The sequence below is a fragment of the Phacochoerus africanus genome, chromosome 7 (genome assembly GCF_016906955.1).
Source record: "Phacochoerus africanus isolate WHEZ1 chromosome 7, ROS_Pafr_v1, whole genome shotgun sequence".
Classification (NCBI taxonomy): domain Eukaryota; kingdom Metazoa; phylum Chordata; class Mammalia; order Artiodactyla; family Suidae; genus Phacochoerus; species Phacochoerus africanus.
Window position 1 is genome coordinate 105,203,610 of NC_062550.1, and position 20,131 is coordinate 105,223,740.

General features: G+C 41.2%; 1 protein-coding gene and 1 long non-coding RNA gene across 6 annotated transcripts in view; one reads left to right on the forward strand and one right to left on the reverse strand.

Moving 5' to 3' along the window:
- Positions 1-2,566: 2,566 nt before the first annotated feature.
- LOC125130315 (uncharacterized) lies at positions 2,567-3,729 on the reverse strand. Its single transcript, XR_007135715.1, has 2 exons — positions 3,093-3,729; positions 2,567-2,722 (listed from the first exon to the last, which is right to left on the reverse strand). It is a non-coding gene; the product is annotated as an uncharacterized LOC125130315 (long non-coding RNA).
- A 278-nt stretch (positions 3,730-4,007) lies between these two features.
- Positions 4,008-20,131, forward strand: part of PPP1R12A (protein phosphatase 1 regulatory subunit 12A) — a 150,358-nt gene continuing 134,234 nt past the window's right edge. For 2 of the 5 annotated variants that reach the window (XM_047788363.1, XM_047788366.1), the window contains exon 1: positions 4,008-4,435. In XM_047788363.1, the coding sequence (XP_047644319.1) occupies positions 4,199-4,435 (237 nt within the window). In that variant the 5' untranslated portion in view covers positions 4,008-4,198. Of the gene's footprint in view, positions 4,436-6,692; positions 6,714-20,131 lie in introns of those variants that run through there. The other 3 variants (XM_047788365.1, XM_047788364.1, XM_047788367.1) reach the window with 2 other exon arrangements.

Genomic DNA, 20,131 nt, shown 5'->3' on the forward strand with positions numbered 1-20,131 from the left:
TGGAGAGTTAAAAGCAGGCTGACGTTCAGAGTTGTGGTAGGTCTGGGAAGTGAAGCTGACTTTGTAACCCAGAGCCAAGGCAAAGGGTTAGCTGCTAAGATCTGGATATTAAGATGGGTCTCAGACTGGAGTTTGAAGTAACCTCAGTATGGGTTGCAGTCAACAATCCGGATGGGAAGGAATGTCTCGTGAAGCCAGCAGATTGTAGAGTTCCCTAAAAACAACACCGGAAAGGACTTATTGAATAGGGGAAGAGCGCCTCGCCCAGGTAGAGAGTATAAGCGCTAAGACCAAACCACCTTGTTGCTATTCTATCCTCAGGTGTGCAAATTAAATCAGAGTCTCAAGCTTGAATGAGGGATGAGGAGAACTTAAATGTTTGGCTTAAAAGTACTTATCAATATCTTATGTACACTCTTGTACCAAAATATATTGGGTAAAAGATTCAGTGAACGGAAAGTTGGTTTATAGAAGAATTTAGTATTGTATCAGTGATATATATGCATGCACTATTATTTTAAAAGAGTGAGAAAGCTGGCAAAGCAGTGACCTATCAATTGAACAAGCCAAGAAACAACTTAGATCCAAGAGTTCTTAAGTATTTTCTTTATAACAGAGATTAACTTCAGTTTTTGTAAAAATATATTTTAGCAAATGGCAATTAGCTAATCTTCTACTGAAGTAAAGACTAATTTAAAAATTTCTATTTATTTGCTTGGGTTGAGTTTAAAATTTTCCCTTTCTCATCCTGTTTTCCCATATGGCAATGCAGTCAAAGATACATTTTCCCTTTTAGACTCAGAGATAAATAAGCAAATCTCCATATTGCATAGGCTGGTACTCAGACCATACACACAAGCTTTTCTGCCTATATTATTACATTCTCGAGTTAATCGGCTAATAATAAACTTGACTGTGAGCATAATATCATTACGATGGACTCTTTAGATGATGGTACATCAAAGAGAGAATGAAGAAAAATATCTAAGCTTTGTGTATGTGTGGATATTTAAATTTATGATTTAAATGTCTTCAAATTGATAATTAACAGGTAAATTGGTTAGTAGAGGCTATCTGTAGTGTAATTAGGTTTTGAAAAAGACATGTACAGATCTTCTGAAAATCGGCATGCAATCTATAAAGACCTCAACATGATTAGTGATTTGCTGCAGTAAAGGAAAATACTTAGCAAATTAATAAATATAGCGTGTCTTGCACTTTCATTTTAAGGCTATTTGCCTTTAAAGAGCTGAACAAGGAGTTCCCTTGTGGTATAGCAGGTTAAGGATCTGGCGTTGCCACTGCAGTGGCTCCAGTCGCTGCTGTAGCTTGGGTTCCATCCCTGGCCTGGGACATTCCACATCCTGCAGGTGCAGCCAAAAAAAGAAAAACAGAGACCGGAACGGTATCTTCACACCCCAATCTACTTAAAGGTCATTAGGAAACGACAAAAAATTTGCATTTCTTCAACTTCTTCTGCTTAGGTAAATTTTTACGTACACTTAACTATTAAGGTAATAAGTGACTGGCTTTGTGTTGTTTTTTTAAATGAAAAGTTTTCCTTTTCTGGAGTTAGCCATAGGTCTTCAGTATCACTAATTCAAAACGCTAAAAAAAATTATCCCTAAAAAGGTGAACAGGTGGCAGTTTGACAGCACCTCCGATGACAGTACTATTGAAATTCATGACCCTTAGAGCTGGAGAAGGAAAGCTAACCTTGATGAAATTTTCATATATTAATCGCCCAGGTGGGTTTTTCTTTTGTTTTGCTTTTGTCTGATAGCCTTTGGGAACTGATATTTACCTGTTTTATTAATAAACTATAGTTTTATTTATTTTATATCCTGAAGTAAGTACTTGAATCAGGAAACAATATACTTCCCACGAAACTCTTGCCCAAATCAAAACTTAAGATACCAATCTATATTCCAGGGCACTTTTTTTTTGTCTTTTTGCCATTTCTAGGGCCACTCCCGCGGCATATGGAGGTTCCCAGGCCAGGGGTCGAATCAGAGCTGTAGCCACCGGCCTACACCAGAGCCACAGCAACACAGGATCTGAGCCGTGTCTGTGACCTACACCACAGCTCACGGCAACGCCGGATCCTTAACGCACTGAGCAAGGCCAGGGATCGAACCCGCAACCTCAGGTTCTTAGTCGGATTCGTTAACCACTGAGCCACAATGGGAACTCCCCAGGGCACTTTTAAGAGCTACCAAATAGACCATAACATTCTTGGGAAACAGTAAAGATAAGCTGTCAGTTTTTCTAGGTAGATAGAAAAAGCTGACAAGGCAATCCTCAAATTCCTTTCTTTTATTCTTCGAACTGTATTCCAGAGTTTTTTTAAGTGGATAGGAATTTTGTATTTTAGTGCTAAGAATTCTCCAGCACCTAACACCATTGTTATTCAAGGGTCTGATATTATCAGACCCTTTTATGCATGTTACACTCACTTCAATTTGTACAATATTTTCAAGGGAAATATTTTAACCCTTGTTTGGGCTATTACTTCCCTGGTAATTGGTGTTCAGAAAATTCAGCATTACAGGCAGGTAATCATAACCATGTTTGAATTATTTTTTATTTATCAATTTGATAAGCTGTAATGTAGTCTTCTGGAAAGTAAGAGAACCTTAATTGTTCACTGCTGTATCTCCAGCATCTGGAACAATGCCTGACCCAGTACAGGTGCTATCTGCTGATGGAATCCTAAATCCTGCTGCAAAAAAAATTAGGTGAGTCAATTAGTTCTTTGGGACTCAGTCTAGATGATCCCTCAAGTTCCATTTAATGTTACCCTTTTATGATTTATTTTGGCTCTAAATGCTGTAGAAAACTGAGGGTGAAAACAATGTATTGTTTAGGAAAATGTCAACTGGTGGAGATTATAAATAGATGGCTCAAAAGACAGTATTTGTTACAAACCGTGTGTGTGGGGGGGATGTCATACAAGAAAACGTTCACAAGCCTTTTTATGACGATAAACTATAAAATATTTTTGATCACGTGATCTCAGGTGGTTTAAATACGTCACTGTATCACTAGTGCTTAGAACAATGACTGGCTCATAGTAAGTATTCAATAAATACCGGTTAAATCAATTGCGTAATATTAACATTCCTTTTGAATTCTAGAAGCAGCTGGGTCTTTAGCCATCCTTAGAAAGCGATAGAGCAGGAACCAGGACTCCCTTAAAAGGTCAGGACCAGTAACAGGCTGAGCTAAGTTCAGGAGTGGCACCAGAGAGGATGAAGGCGCTGAAGGAAGGGAAAGAGGACCCAAAATACGCTTGAGACGAAAACAGAACCAAAACCAAAAAACCCCAACCCCCACAAACACATCAACAACGAGAAAGCGTAAGCGGAAAGACGTTTCTACAGTGAGGCTGGCAGAAAGCCACTGCAACGACCGCAGGTCACCCCTTGTCGCCCGGCGGTCACCTTGCGCTGAGATCTGGGCAACTACCACCAAAGCCCTCGCTACCCAGACCCCACTTTTAAAAGGGTCTCAGCAAGCTCATCGGAGTGCCTAAGAAAGAGAAGGCACTAGCGCTGGATTCGTGACCTCTCTCTCCTCCATTCCATTCAAATAACGCAACCAATAGGCAAGCCCTCCGCCCTGAGCGAACGCCCCGGCAGAGCCGAGACAGCGTCGGAGGCAGGTCCGCTCCCAGAGCCGCCCCAACGCCCGACGGCGGGCCTCCGGAGCCCCGGGAGCCCTCCGAGGGGCCGGGCAGCCTCCCGCCCCCGTCCCCGCCCTTCCCGGCCGGTCCCAGCCCCCGCAGCCCCGGCCGCCGGGGCCACACCCGCTTCCCTCCCGCGGCCCGACCCCCGCCCGCCGCCGTGCGCGGCCGCGCTCTTCCTGGGGCGGGCGCAGGCCGGCGCGCGTGCGCACTGGGCGCCGGGCGCCTCCCTGCCCGGATCTCGCGAAGTTACGTTAGACGGGCCGCCGGGACGGACGGGCGGCCGGGCCGGGGGCGGGCGGGCTTCTGCGGTCGGAAGGGAGGTCCGCGCGGCCGGGCGCGCCGCCCCAGTGCTCTGTGGGATACTGGCAGTCTCGAGCGTCTCCTCCCGGTTCCCAGCCCGCCTCTGGGCCGCGCTCGCCGGAGCAGCCACACACCCCCTGCCCGCCGTCCCTCCGCTCGCCGCCTCCCCCGCCCTCCTCGCGCTCGGCAGACCCGGCGGCAGGAGAGGGGATGAAGATGGCGGACGCGAAGCAGAAGCGGAACGAGCAGCTGAAGCGCTGGATCGGCTCCGAGACGGACCTCGAGCCTCCCGTGGTGAAGCGCCAGAAGACCAAGGTGAAGTTCGACGATGGCGCCGTCTTCCTGGCCGCCTGCTCCAGCGGCGACACGGACGAGGTGCTCAAGCTGCTGCACCGCGGCGCCGACATCAATTACGCCAATGTGGACGGACTCACTGCCCTGCACCAGGTCTGTGCGCCCGGGGCCGGCTCCCCGGACCCCGGGGGTCCTCGCCGGCCTCCCGCCGGGGCCGCGCCTCCGCTCCCGGCCTTCGGAGGCTGGGGGCGGCGGGAGGCTCCCTGCTGCGGGGCGAGGAGGCGGCTTCCCGCGGAGGAGGGAGGGCCTGAGCTCGAGGCCCCCTTCCGTCCAGTCGGTGGCGGAGTGAGGGAACCGGGTTATTTCCGGGGCAGAGGGGAGAGGGACGGCGGTCCCTCTGGGGTCGAGCCGGGGAGGCTGTGCGCGCCTGGGCCCCCGATGTTAGCGGTAGACTCGGGGGACCGGGTAGACTCGGGGGACCGGTAGACTCGGGGGACCGGGGATGCCGCGGAGAGCCACGAACGGGGGGCATTCGGGGCCCTTGGCTAGGCGGACGCCTGTGGCTTGGAGGGTGGGCATGGAATGTATGGGAGTTTTTAGGACTCGGTTAGGAGCGGTGATGATAAGTCGCAGGAATCGAGAGCCCCGAGCGGGCGGTTTCCTGTTTTCCCCTTTATTACCCTCGGTCACTGGGGAGGGGGTGCGACGAGTTGACGGGCACCGGCTGGAAGGGAGGACGGGAAAGTGGGCACGGTAAGGAGGCGTTCTCGAGGGCTCGCCCCTCGCTGGACGGGAACGTACGAAGAGTCCCTTGGAGGAGAGTTGGCCGCAGCGTCAGAGATCCTGCGGCCCCAGGTCCCAGGGTGTGCATTGGGGTTGGAAAGAGAAGAATAAGTACGAAGACACTCTTTTCGGGGTCGGCTACCCCGCACTGATTTTTCTTTTGGGGGGGGGTGGGAAAAGAGAAGGCTGGTCACAAACTTTTCTCAAAATGGATGCTTTGTGCATGTTAAAGTTTTATAGGAGTCTGATTGGGATCGCTCAATGTTAGCCAAATAAGGAGAAACTATTGGCAATCCAGAGATAATGTTGCTTTGCCTTTAACAGGCCAAAAGCAACACCACCACATAGAGTTCTGCATAAGAAGCAACTTTTAGTGATGGAAATAGATGTCAGGACATAAACTCTTTATATTTTCTCAGTAGGCACCTTGGAATTACTAGGAAACGACTTTACAGCAGTAGCTTCCCTTTACAATGAGGAGACTTGGAAGCTAACCCAAAGTTGTCTTGGTTATATGTGTAAGATGGTAGTTTTATTTTGATTAATACAAAATTAATTTTGTAACAGAAACTTGTTTGGGAGGTGGAAAATTAGGGCTTTGTATTTCATACATATTATCTTGCTGCCTTTTTAAAAGAGGTGTCTGGTGGCGGTGGCATTTTTCCTGCTTCCTGTTTCGTGAATGATGACCGTTTTAAGTTTTATTTGATTGAATTCTCCTATCAAACTTGGCTGGTAGCCTTTGTTTACGAAGTTGACTGGATGAACTATAATGACTGACAAATTGCAGGACAAATCTGGAATTTGGAATGTGGCACCAGTAAAAGTATAGGAGGGCCTTAAGCTCTATATCTGTTTCATTAATTTAGTCTCTAATGTATAGCAAACTTTTTTTTGACTGAGGTTTATTTTAAGGCGTAGCATAACTTGAGATTCTAGAAACATGGTGTCGAGAATGAAAGAAACTTTTGGTATTAGAAGTGATAATTATGTAAGATGAACCTTTACAAATTTCTTTCACATGTAATTTGCATGGTTTAGTATGAAATTGATTTGGGAAGACAGATTTTTGTATGCTTGAGGTCAAGATACAGGCGGATAGTGGTTTATATCAGTAGGTTTGATTAAAATTTTCATATGGAAATGTGAAGTTACTGTGGTTGTTGAGGAGCCCAATTGTATTGGCCTGGAGGAAAAGGAAAAATTTTAATGCTTATATTAATTATTATTGGCTTAGGTAGAAAGAGAAAATACATGTAACAGGCTTATTAAATTTTTTTTTTTTCCTTCTTCAAGAAGTTTTGGACATGTTGCAAGATTATCAGACTTACCAGTGTCTTCCTGGTTAACTGAATTCAGTGGTTTGGCATTATACAGGTGTTGTCTTTATTTATTTTCCTTTTTAATTGACAAGCGCTTAAGCAGTAGTTTCCGGGTTTCTGCATAATCATTTACATAATATCTTTTTGTAATTTATTTGCACATTCCTTAAGTTAGTAAAGTCAAAATCTTTAAAATATCAAGCATTAAAATTTTTATTGTGTTTTCTCCATCCTCATTTCTCGTTTATTAACTCTTGTACTTTTTTGCCATTGTGACAGAACGAGGAGTTTGCTTTGGGCAAATTCAGAACAACGGATAGTGAAAGGTGATAAAACTATTTTAAAAAGCATCACAAGAAAATTTTAACCTTAAAAATGTCTTAGATATTGATTGTTTTAAATACTTAAATTACAAAACCTAAAATTGACCTGATTGGGTGAATAGTCCTTGAATATTTTTTTATTTAACCTCTCAAAAGTTCATAGAATAGCTAGAACGTTTTTAACCAGATTAATTATCGATTAGTCTCTTGGAATATTCGTTTACACTTTTGGTTTTGATCAAGCATCTTAAATTTCACTGTCAAGAGATAAGTTTTATGAACTTTAAAACCCATAAATACTCAATCTAATATTTTACTTCCATTTTAATATAAACAGCTTGCATTTTTAAAAGTTTCTTTAATTGGTTGAATGTTCACTCATTAGAAGTTAAGAAAGATCATTTTCAGCCTTTTTTTTTTTTGGTGTAGAAATATGTCATTCATATGGGAGAAAAAGCAGTGTTTCTAAAACCTTGATGTCTAGAGAGAGTAGCCTCTTCCCCCTTCCCACCCCCCTGACCACACCCCCCAGTCCCTTCTGGTAGCTAGAAAATAGTACCGAAGTTATGATATAACTTCTGATATTCTAAAACTGAGGTCTAGGGTAGATTTTTATTTTTATGAGTGGGCAATAATCAGCTCTGATCAAGAGCTACTTAGAGTTGTAATACTGTACGGTATGTATCTGTATTTCAGTATGCTTTATAAAGATTTTAGGACATTATTAATAGTTTTCTGTAGAATGCTTTATTGCTGATTCTTACTGATACTGGTGTGCATAAAATATAGGATTGAGAGTTCTTCCAGCATTTGAGTTTAGCTTTTTGATTTTGTAAAATCTTACTACTTCCTCTGTGCCTGTGACTTCCAACTGAGTTTCCACTTCTCACATTTCTACAGCGTTGCAATCCCTCATTTACTTGCTGGTGATGAAATGTTGATTTAAAATATTCAATATATTGTGGTTTTTTTATTTAAAAATATATCTTCAAGTAATGATAGAGTAAGTAGAGGTCCACCCCCTTTGCCATAGACTAGCAACTTTTATTTATGTCAATATCAGGAATTTTTTAAAATCCAACCTGAAATAAAACTTTTTTCTTTGTTTCCCAAGCCTGTTCTTCTCATTGATGCCTCTGTCTCTGGTAATGATGCTATTAATTTCTGGTTTAAGCTCTAGAGATTTTAACTGTTGTTTGCTCATCCCCCTGTCTACGCATACCCAGGCAGCCTTCACAACTGCCTTGGCATCAGCTCTTTTCTTGCCACTCTTATTATCAACCTGGGTCATGCCTTTCTTATTTCTATCCCTAGAGTATAGTGATCGCTTAATTGCTTTTCCTGCCTCTCCTCTCCCCGGTCCAGTCCAGCATTCATACTGCTCTCAGATTAATCTCTTAGTATCATTTTGGCTCCTCTCCATAAATTCAGATTTAAAGTGTTTGACAATTTAACGTGTACTTGATATCTCTCCATTGTATTCTGTCTGGTATTCTTTTTTATTTCCCTGTGTATGGCCACGCTTTTTCTACCACTAGAATATACTCCCGCCTTGGTTGCCAATCAAAATCCAGGTCATTCTTCAGGCTAACCCATGCCCTCCGGAAAGGATCTTTCTGTCCTTTGAATTTGTGTTAGACTGTAGCACTGGAGAGACTCTCTCCTCTGGGCTGTTCCTCTTACCTTCCATTTCTTTTGATTAAAGTGTGGCTGACTTAGAGCGTTGAGTCAGTCTCTGCTGTAGACCCAGTGACCCCGTCACGCACCTGTACACGCTCTTTTTCTCACGGCGCTTCGGTCAGGTTCTGCCCCAGGAGACAGGAGGTATTCCTGGGCTGTGCGGGAGGGCCTCCTTGCTTATCCATTCCGCATGTCATAAGGTGTCATTTTTACCTTGTATTTGGCCTCATTGGTGCTATTAAAACGCTTCTTACGGAACAGGGTGTGTTCTTGGGTTTGTCTCTCCTGGCCAACAGTAAGGACCCAATCGTCCACATTTTTGTGTTTCCAGAGCCTGGTAGGTGCTCACTGAAGATTTATTGAATTTTATCTTTTACCTCGTGTCATAGAGACAAGGTTTTGTATTTGTACGTTTTGAGATAAATTGTTAGAACATTCACACCACACCTCAAGTATAGCAGAACTTGTGGATCTTCTGTGCAGATGCTTTCAATATCTTGAGATTTTTTAAAAAATTCAGTATTAACTTCCTTCAAATTAAAAAATTCTAAATCAAGTGATAGAAAAACATTCACTTGAGTTGTCAGTTCATCTGCTGCCTTCTTTATAAAGGTCGGTCCTAGTTCCTATGGAGGAATACGGAGTATCCCGTGTTCTGTGCTACTGTAACTTTAAAACAAACTTTTCCTTTTCTTTCCAGTACAGGCAGACTTGGAGATAAGTTTACTGTTACATCCTTTGGCTCTTAAAATATAAATTTTTTCAACTTTTAAGGGAGCCATTTGAACCTTCTTTGAAAAATACGTGACTCCTCTCTTGTCAGTAAAAGGAATACTTCTGTGCAGTGTTTTCTAAGTGCTTAATCTTCTCAGCCAAGCCATTTCCAATGAATCATAATTTGAAATGGAACTTTCTTTTTGAAGTATTCTAATGGGGCTGCTTAAAGTCTTTTCCAACCCAGAGGAAAAGATGCTGGAAGCAGCTGATACTGAGTCTTGTTAGAGAATAGTGTAATTGCTCTATGTAAGAAATCTCTTTAAAACTGAATATAGAGTTTGTAATTGTTCACTTTATTTTTTCTTTTTGGTGGGAGATGTTAAGATCTTGGAAGAATCTATTGGATCCCTTATAATTAATATTAAAAATCTGTGTTGTAAAAATGTGTGGTATAAATTATTTTCTCTACGTAGTTTTATTTAAAAAGCTATAATACTTTGTGCTGACAGTTTTTATTGAAATCATCCTAACCATTAAAAAAAAAAAAAAACACTAAATAAACAAAACTTCTAACCCCAAACTGGCCCCACACTTCCTGCAGATGAATGGACAGCCCTAGCCATATACGGGATGTGCTGGTAGGCACTCCGGCCCACACTGCTGCTCTTACAATGCCTTCTCTGCAGTTGCTGCCTTTGTGCTTCCTGGCAACAGTTTTGTGGTCTTTGAAGTGTCATAACCAAGAGCATCTTTCGTGTGCCTCAGCTACAGTGTGATTGCAAGCTATGACTGAGCACTTTCTTATATAGCTAGGTAGAAACGGTAGAGGGATAGAGGAAGCTTTTTTTCACCGTTTGTGAATGCATTTTACGTGACCGTTCACGTAAGAGATGTACTTTAAAAACTATCTAGTTTAGATAATTTAAGAACTATAACTGTATAGAAACCTTTGGAGGGAGGTGAGATACAAACCATTGTTTTTTACTGCTGTAATATATTACTTCTTAATGCTTCCTGAAGTTGTTATTTTCATTGCCTTTCTCCCTGCCAAAAATTGTGATTTTTCACCCCACTTTTCTTGTGAAAGTTGGTGGGGTTCCACAGTCAGGGTGGCAAGGGGCTGTTGGTATTTTGATGTATCTCGCTCTTGGAAAGGTTGAAGACCCCAACAGTCATTGTGAGTTTGTTCGAAGCTGTAGTGGGTACGTAGTAACCATATCTTACCGGTGTTACGTTGAGGAGAGGGATTGGCTGACGGTTTGTTATGTGTAAAACATCGTGGTAGATCATTTTAGAACCAATGTCTCATTTAATTCTCACGATATCCCTTTTCCCTTGCTCAAGGCTACTAAGATAATAAATGGTAGAGCTTGGTTCTAACGTAGGTTTATGTGATTCGAGAGCCCAAACTGAACACCATGCTACTGCCTTTTAAGTCTGAAGAAGAAGGTGTTTTTAACTCTTTCATTATGGCTGATATAGTTGGGAGTTTCTGTGTTCATCAGCAGAGATCCCATGAAACATAGACACATAGATAAAATTTTTTTCTTCATCTATTGACTTTCTATGTAATTGAAGTGCAGTAATACTATACCTAAATTAATCTCAAAATCTGTCCTAAATTTTAGGAACTGCCAGGATTGTTTTTGATTGACCATTATGTGCATAATATTTGATCAAGTGCTTTGGGAAGTTACAAAGGAAGTTATAACAGCAACAGAACTCTGCTTTTTTAGGACAGAGTTTATTTATTCTTTAAACATCTTCATTTTTCTTTATCCTGAAAACAGCTTATATGAATGCTTTAGGCATTTTTATACACATTTATAGTGTTCTTTATACACATACACACTTAACTTTTTCAATGAAAAGATAAAAATTATAGGTAAACTCATCAGTGATAGTGCAAAAAGGAAAGCAAGCAAGCTCTGGCTTATCACCATCATTTCACGTAATCTTTTGAAATTTACTTTCTGTACAGTGATTATCGATATTTATAATTAGGACTTGAGATGTTACATGAAATGCTAATAAAGTTACCAGAATTAACTTCTGAATTAGTAAAATAAACTTTTTAATGTTAGTCATGTTCGATTTTAATTGGAAACCTTTCTTTAGGAATATCTAAGTCCTAAGAATATTTCATGCCCTAAGTCATTTTGCAGAATTCATCCAAATCATATATCAAGTCTTACCTTGAAGAAGATGGTAGAACTCTTTTTTCTGTTTGGTGGTCAGTGAGAGCACCATTTGAAATGTGATGTACTTGTTGCTCCTCGGATCATTGGTTCCCAGAATTTTACACTTCGTGGACCAATAAAAAAATGTTTTTGTTTCAGTGGCTGAAAGAGGGGAATCTCATTTTTGTGTTGTCACATTAGGACATTAGAAACAAACAGCTGGATTACCCTTCTGCCGTCATCATTTCATTAAAAAAAGAGTATTTTAACAACAACAAAAAGATATGGTATCCAAATAAAGGGCGGTGGGGACTCATATCCATGGGTAAGATTATTGCTGTATTGACCACAGGTGTTCTTGATGCTCTTTCATGCAGGTAGAGTAGTTCAGAGTGAACAGATCTCAAAACTTTATTCCCTGCATTCCCTGTTTAATGGGATATGGCAAGCTGTACTGCGTTAGGGTACAAGTTGCTGGCCCTAATCAGCCAATAGGGAGCAAAAAAGAATTTACCTGCAGAGATTCAGGGCATCGGTGAAAGCTTTCTTTAGGAACCACTGGTTTCATCTTTACATTTCCGTGCATGTAATCTTCCTCTGGAATGTATCTCCCAGCTTATTTATATTAAGGCATGACTGGAAGCACAACGTGTGTATTTGCTTGACCACTGGGCACACAGTGATTCTTTTCCTTTTTAAACCCTAAATTTGGCACTTACACACTCCCTGCCGTTGTGAGTGTATCTTATCTCCAGACGAAGTAGTGAATTCCTTCAGGTGGGGACTTTGCTTCATTTCTCTTTAAATCCCTGTGGGTATCTGCATTTTGGTTTAGCAGGTGCATAGCAAATATTTGTTGATTTTTAAAAATGAACACAAAGTAGACTAATCTTGTGAAGAGCAGAGGTCATAGAGAGCAAAATGATGACAGTGTGGAAAATGGAACAGAGCTAACAAACATTAAAAATACTCTGATAAAAAAGCTTATACCAATAACTTGCTTTTATTTTATTTATGATGTAAAAGTAACATTATTACAGTCACAGTTTAGCAGGGTCTTAGGTTTTTTCGAAATGAAATGTATTCCTGATTACCAGTACAAGTAGAATTTGCTCAGTTTATGTAACATACTTTAAAAATGAATTTCTTTAAACAAGTAATTGGGTATTGGTTTGGAAAAAGAATCCTTAGCATACTGTCCTTAGAAGCTACATCGTACTTTCTAATGATTTAAGTCACCTTTTTTCCTAAACAACACTTCATTGTGGATCCCTGTAGATCAGTATTGTTTCTGGCCGTCTGCGTGTTTGGGTTGTTTATCTTTGCATTGTTGTGCTGGCTAGCCATAAAAAGACAAAGTTGAGCTCTGTGTGACCGCCCGAAGTGTGCCTGCTCGACTCGCATGCTGCTCCGTGGGTGGGGACATTCCACATCGTGTGTGTTGCGGAGGCACGTCCGAAGTGACACTTGGTAGAAACCATGGCAAGAAACGCAGGCATTTCCGCAGCTGCCCCTCAGTGATCTCCTTAAATGCGTTATGTGCGTCCAGAGAGGTGCTCACTGACTAAAAAGTGTTGTGTTAACATGATTATTAACCCATAAAAGCTGAGAATACATGTTTTGTTTAACATGTTGCCTCCCCCCCCCCCCGCCAAAATCATAAGGTTGTAGAAAGTTTGTGTCATCTTCTCGAATAATGTATAGTGCAAAGGAGAAATTTGTGCAGTGACACCCTTTTAGAAGTTAACCACATGGGAAAGTATATTTTCCTGGATTAACTGTTTGCTGGAGTAACACACACACATCAGTTACCTTTACTTTGTAGTAAACTCAAGTGTACATATACATTTTATTAGCCTTCAAAATTATTTTAGATGGTTGTAAACGTAATCCATTATTTCTACCTCTGTTTGGAACATTTCTAGAACTTTTCTGTTGGAGCTTCAGCTCCAGAAGGTTCTTTGGAATATCCTCAGTGTTGAGTTGAGTTTGTGTTTTGCTTTTGTTTTCTTTCAGTAGAGTTTTTCAAATGTTGAAAATGATAGTCATTGGAGACAGTCTGGTGAATCAAGTACATCGTAAGTAATCATGGTTAATAAATATTATCCGTGATTAGATTATGTTTTCTGAGAAACTTGTTTCAATTGGAACACGATCGTAAAGAGACCATCTTGGATTTTAGTGAATTTTTTGTGCATTATTTGGGCTCGAGTATACCGCACAGTGTCTTTGTGATTAACCTAGGGAACGCTTCATTTGTGTTCCAGATTGTGCCTGAGATAAGTCAGTAGCTTATATAGCTTGTGAATTGACCCATGATATTTCTTTGTGAATGTTTGTGTTTTCCAAAAAGATTTTGATGCTGCTGTTGCCAGATTATGACACTGCATTTCATTAGGAGCGATCGTTTTTCACAAAGGTATGTTAATTTTTACAGGTTTTCTTAAAATATTGGAATAGGGAACATATTCAACCGTTTCTTTATCCTTTCCAAGTACCTGGAATGATCTGCATAAAAATTTTGCTTCATGGGAGTTCCCGTCATGGCTCAGTGGTTAACCAGTCCGACTAGGAATCATGAGGTTGCAGGTTCGGTCCCTGGCCTCCTCACTCAGTGGGTTAAAGATCCAGCGTTGCCGTGAGCTGTGGTGTAGGTCGCAGATGTGCCTTGGATTTGGTGTGGCTGTGGCTCTGGCGTAGACCGGCGGCTGCCGCTCCAATTTGACCCCTAGCCTAGGAACCTCTGTATGCCATGGGTGCAGCCCCAGAAAAGCCAAAAAAAAAAAAAAAAAAAGCTTCATATTCAGATTTTTTCCCTCTCAGAGTATCTGCTGTTTAACTCTTTCAGGGGTCTTTTTTCTAACGTTAACATGTCTGTAAATTTCTGATTTTTTCCAATGTGGTATACACGAAAATGCCTCAAGTAATTACTAAGCCTTCAGTGCCTGCTGCCCTTGCTTTTTGTCTTTGCCTTCTATCTCCTTTTTATTATTAAACATAGCTTACTTTCAAATTTGTGTAGTTTTTTATGTATTTTATCCCAAACAAAAATTGAAGGATAGTTATTTAAGTAATTAAGGTGTCTTTAAAAAATATGAAAAAAGAAATTAAGTGCTATTGACATTTTTAGACATTTTAAAATTTTGTACACTGGAGTTCCCTGGTTGGCCAGCAGTTAAGGATTCAGCATTGTCACAGCTGTGGCTGGGGTGTGACCCCTGACCCTGGGACTTTTCTGTGGATAGAGCCGAAACAGAAGAAAACAAAAAACAAATACAAAGCAAAACTGTGACAGACTCCCTTGATCCAACTCCACTCAATTTATAATTTTCTAAAAATGAGATTATATTCTTCCGGTTTATGACCTGCATTTTTAGAGATATGTCTTTGTTAATGAATATTGGTTCCACTGTGTGAGTTTGTGTGTACATGTGTAAGTACAAGTGTACATTCTAAAATTTATTTATTTTCCAAGTTGTCTGATGGTGAGTATTTAGATTTTTTTATATCGTTGTGTTCTGTTTTTCTTTATGGCTGCATATGCCGCATATGGAAGTTCCCAGGCCAGGGATTGATTCAGGGCTGCAGCTGTGGCAATGCCAGATCCTTTAACTCACTGCTCTGGGCTACACTGGGGATCCATCCCACACCTCTGCAGTGACCTGAGCCACTGCAGTTGGATTCCTAACCCACTGTACCATGGTGGGAGTACCTTCAGCATGTTTTCAATTTCTTTTGATATGGTAGATATCACACTATGTACGTCTTTGTTGTTCTGTGACACTGTTGGTTCAGATTGTTTCTTAGGGATTTCACCTGCAATTTTGTATGTTTTGCCCAAGTAACTTTTTTGTTTGTTTGTTTTGTCTTTTGGGGCCGCAGGTGCAGCATATGGAGGTTCCAAGACTAGGGGTCAGATCAGAGCTACAGCTGCTGGCTTTACGCACAGCCACAACTCTGGAATCCAAGCCATGCCTGCGACCTACACTGCAGCTCAGGACAACATGGTATCCTTAACCCACTAAGCAAGGCCAGGGATCGAAGGCACGTCCTCAAGGATTAGTTACTGATGAGCTATGATGGGAACTCCTTTTTTTCCTCTTTTTAAAGGCCGCTCCTGCCCAGGCTAGGGGTTGAATCGGGGCTACAGCTGCCAGCTTAGGATACAGCCACACTGGATCTGAGCCACAGCTGTGGCAACACTGGATCCTTAACCCACTGAGCAAGGACAGGGATTGAATCCATATCCTCACAGACACTATGTCAGGTTCCTAACCTGCTGAGCCACAAAGGGAACTCTGTTTTATGAATGCTCCTGTTCAGTTTCTTTTTCTTTTTCTTATCTATTTCTTTCTTACAGAAAAATGTTCCAAGTTTCTCTTTTTGTTCCTTCTCCATATTGTTCATTCTTACAGTTTCAGCTGTTCTCTAAAAAGAGATCTAGTCTCCTTTTTATGTAATCTGTATCTTATTTTTAACATTATCGGTCTTCTGTTTACTAAACTACAATCTCAGGGTCATCTTGTGTTTTTTCCCTTCCAATTTCAACATACAGTCAATGTCTCCTATCATGCACACCTGAAAAAAAAAAAACTTCCCAAAGCCATACTGCCTTTTTATATACTCAGTTAACAGAACTAAAAGCCCACTGTGTCATACACTGTTAAATGCTGGGAGGATATACTTTTAAACACATGTGATGTCAGCACTGCCTTCATGGAGTTTAGAGTGAAATTGCTCAGCCATCAGGAAGGTGCAAATCAAGCCCATGATGAGATACCACTTCACACATACTAGAATGGCTATAATAAGAAGAAAAGATAATAACAAGTAGCAGTTGGGTGGGGCCTCCAGGTTACACAGAGTTGCCACATAGCCTCGCGGTTGTACTCGTAGGTATATACCGAAGAGAACTGGAGACGTGTGTCCACAAAAGTGAGTATGTTAGTGTTTCTGGCAGCTTTATCATAGTAGCCAAAAGTGAGAACAGCACAAACTATCACCTGATAAATGGATAAATAAAATGTGGTGTGTTTTGTTACTGAAATCAGCACAAGAAGGAGAAACTAAGTACTGATACTTGGTGTAACACAGATGAATCTTAAAGACATTATGCTAAGCGGAAGAAGCCCGTCACAGATGACTACGTATTGTGGGATTCCGTTTATATGAAATGTTTAGTTAGAATAGGTACATCTGTAAAGACAGCAGATAGATTAATGGTTGCCAAAGGCTGGAGGTTTTGAGGAGAAATGGAAGGTGACTGCTCATGGGTATAGCATTTCTTTTTAGGGTGATCCAGAATGTTCTAAAATTAATTGTGATGATGGTTGCACAACTCCGAATATACCAAAGGTTTTTTTTTTTTTTTTTTTAATGGCCACAGCCCACACCACATGGAAGTTCCTGGGCTAGGGATTGAATCAGCAGCTGTGGCAGCAGCGGATCCTTTAACCTACTGTGCTGGGCTGGGGCTTGAACCTGTACCTCCACAGCACCCTGAGCCACTGCAATCAAATTCTTAATCCGTGAGCCACAGCGGGAGCTCCTACACCCAAGCCTTTTAATTATGCACTAGAAATGGGTTATTGTATAACGTGTGAATTAATTTGTAATAAGCTGTTATGTCCTAAAGGATGAAATTATTTGTGTATTTATCAGTGTTCACCACTAAAAGTTGAGGGACTTGCGGAGGCTGTCATCCTCTCCTCCCTGTTCCTTAACCCCAGCGTAGGCTCAGCAGTCATCACTGCAGTCATGACGCGAAGAGGACAGCCAGTCATTTCCTGGCCGTGACACAGCTTGCAGGGTGTGAGGGTGTTTAAATAAATAAAAGGAAGGTATACATTTTTGTCAGTTATGTGTAGGGTATGTGATGGTTGTAGTACAGAGTGCTGAGGAGCTTGATGAAGGCCCCTCTGGCCTAGATTGGAGGAAAGGGCAGGCTTTCCAGAGAAATAGAGTGGACAGGGATGGCGAGCGGTTGGCGTGGGGGAGTAGACGCAAAGGTGTGCATGCACTTGGCGTCCACTTTGGACACCTGGGCCAATGGAGTGCTTTTCACAGGATGTATTCACTCAGTAAATACTTGGTTTGTGCTTACTGTGTACGTTAGGAGCAGGCTATTTGAATGCTGTTGGGAGAGACGGGCAGTAAACAAACAGTGACAATCAAGTGTGCAATGTCTGCTAAAGGAGATGTATAGCATATTGAGCCAGCCTGGAGGAGAGATGGCCTGCTTACAAATAATATGTAGACATCTTATTTGGAAGTTTCCTCCCCCCTCCTTGGACTGAGCCTATTCTCTTAGCTTTTTTGAATGCCAAAAAAAAAAAAAAGAAAGAAAAAGAAAAGAATTTATGAGGCTACAGAAAAAGCACAGAATAAGGATTCACAGATTATTTAGTGTTTTGGTGAGCTGTCATAAAATTCATGCAAAATTTTGTGTTTGTTTTTCTGTGCCTTTCAATTCAGAAAAAATAATTCCCTTTTAAGTGAGGTGAAATTTACTTCTGTGGTATTGTGGGGGAGAGCAGGGTATGCACTTTCAGGGGTGTGAGGGGTTGGGAGGGTGGAGCACAGAACTGTGGGAAAGGAGTAAAGGAGCAGCGCTAGTAACAATCCACAGTCTTCTGTTGCCTGGAATAGTGCACTGTGCAAGGAAGGTCATGGGTGAAAAGGAGAGGTGAGAGTACCTTCTCCCAGAGGATGTTGGATTTTGCTAAGAGTTGTACAGGTGAAGCATTCAGCAATCTCTAACTTCCTTTGGGTTTTAAATTTGCTAAGTTGTGTTTTCAGGGAGAATAAAGGTAAAATGTTAGCTATAATTAAGAAACTTGATACATTTTTTACCTTGATATATTTTCCCTTGATATGTTTTTTCTTTTGCCTAATATATTTTGGTCTTTTTTTCCCCTTTTTGTTCAAAATACTACGAGAGTTGTTTTGCATATTTAAATTTTTTAAGTTGCATAGTTAATAAGAAAAGCAGCAGCTCTGCAAAAGGTTGTGTGGGTTATTTTGCCCATGAGCAAGCATGATTGGGCTTGTTTTAGTGTAAATTAAATAGGACATGGCTGTGTATTAAACCTTGACTTAAATTATCACAGGATTCTTCCCTTTTTAACTCACCATTGACAATTAAAGCCAATGTTAGTGGGGGTGTGGGAGATGGCATTTGTGTTTGTTTTACGTGTGAAGTGGACTGATGGTATATAAATTGCTTCCTTTCAAAATACACCTAAGTGTCAAAAAAGTTAGTTTCAAGACAGTATGCATGGTATGATTCCCTTGGGGGTCGGGGAGAATGTTGGTTTGCATAGAAAAAAATCCAAGTTATCTCTGGGAGGGAAATATAGCATGTTTTGGATTATATCATCTTTGAATCTTTTACAACAAGCCAGGAAAAAAGTGATGAAGGTGAATGTGAACTGGAGAAAAATGCCTCTGTGGCTACTTCCAGGAATGTATTCAGGATTAAATATAGAGACACTAGCACAATTAATGAATGAATTTTAGTTCGCTGGTCTTTGGCCGCTCAAGGAAGCTGGTGTGGAGGTGAGGCATTTATTTCTATGTTATGCCTGTCTTTTCTCTGAACCTTTTAGTTCATAAGGAAAGACTGGTTGTCGCTGTGATGGACTTCTTGGGAGAGTTTGACAAGTACAGAAATGAATTAGGGGTTTAGTTGGATCATTTTGAAGCTTTTGTTAAGTGTACTACACAGAAAGATAAGCATAATTTCCCAGAAGGCAGATAGTTTTGAAAATAAATGGATTTTAAAAGATAAAATTTGGAATTCAGGATTTTAAACAATTGTAACGGGAAATATGTAGAGGAAAAAATCTAGAAAAGCAGTTTTATTACATTGAGCTCTTTTGCCTGTTTTATATGAATATGAAAGACATTTAATGATGAGTATCAGTTTTAAGAATGAATTGAAAAATTGGCCACAAATTTCTCAGAATAGAATCAAGCATGTTGAAGCCCAGAGTTGTATGAGTTTTGTGAAATATTTCTGAAGACAATGAAAAGGGGGCTTTTAAGAGTTGTAAAATGGACCGAGAAAGGAAAAAGGAAGGAAGTGAGGCACAGCAGTTCATTTACATGCGCATTTGTTTAAAACGGGCTTCTACTCTAAGTGGCAGAATTCCAGCAGCCAGTGTTAGACAGCTGGTTTTAGAAGCGATTGTGCCGATCACCAGATGCCAGTTGGCGTTTTCTGAAAACAAGTTTTATGTTGACCTGTCCTTACTTCCTTTTCTGACAAGGTTGCTAGGTTCAAATGAGGCAGATTTGCTAACCTAGTATAGCTTGATTTGTAGCAAAGCACTTGGACCGGTTCTCGTGAGATCTGACTGGTTAACCTGACAAAAACCTGACGTGAATATTAGCAGGATTAGATGGATTAACCGCGGAATGAACCGCTGTGCGCACGTCAGCTTACGGATTGATCACTCAGTGTTAACTCAGACAGAAGACCCAAGTGGTGGACCCTGTGTCTTCTTGACTGTATCTCACTCAGCGTTTTAGTAGGTAAAAGTGTAGAAGCTGAGAGAAAACTCCAGAAAGCATGAGCATAGCAGGTTTTAAGCGATAAAATGAGAGCATGGGTATTAATGTAAAACTGCATTAGAATGTTGATGACTATAGGTTTTTAGAGACTGTCTTTGACAAATTTGAGAAAAAGTTTGCTAGAAGATTAAAAGCAAGCCCAGTGTCAGACAACAATGTAATCATTTTAAAATACACTAATTCAGGGGAGTTCACGTGTGGCACAGCAGAAATGAACCTGATTAGTATCCATGAGAACACGGGTTCAATCCCTGGCCTCACTCAGTGGGT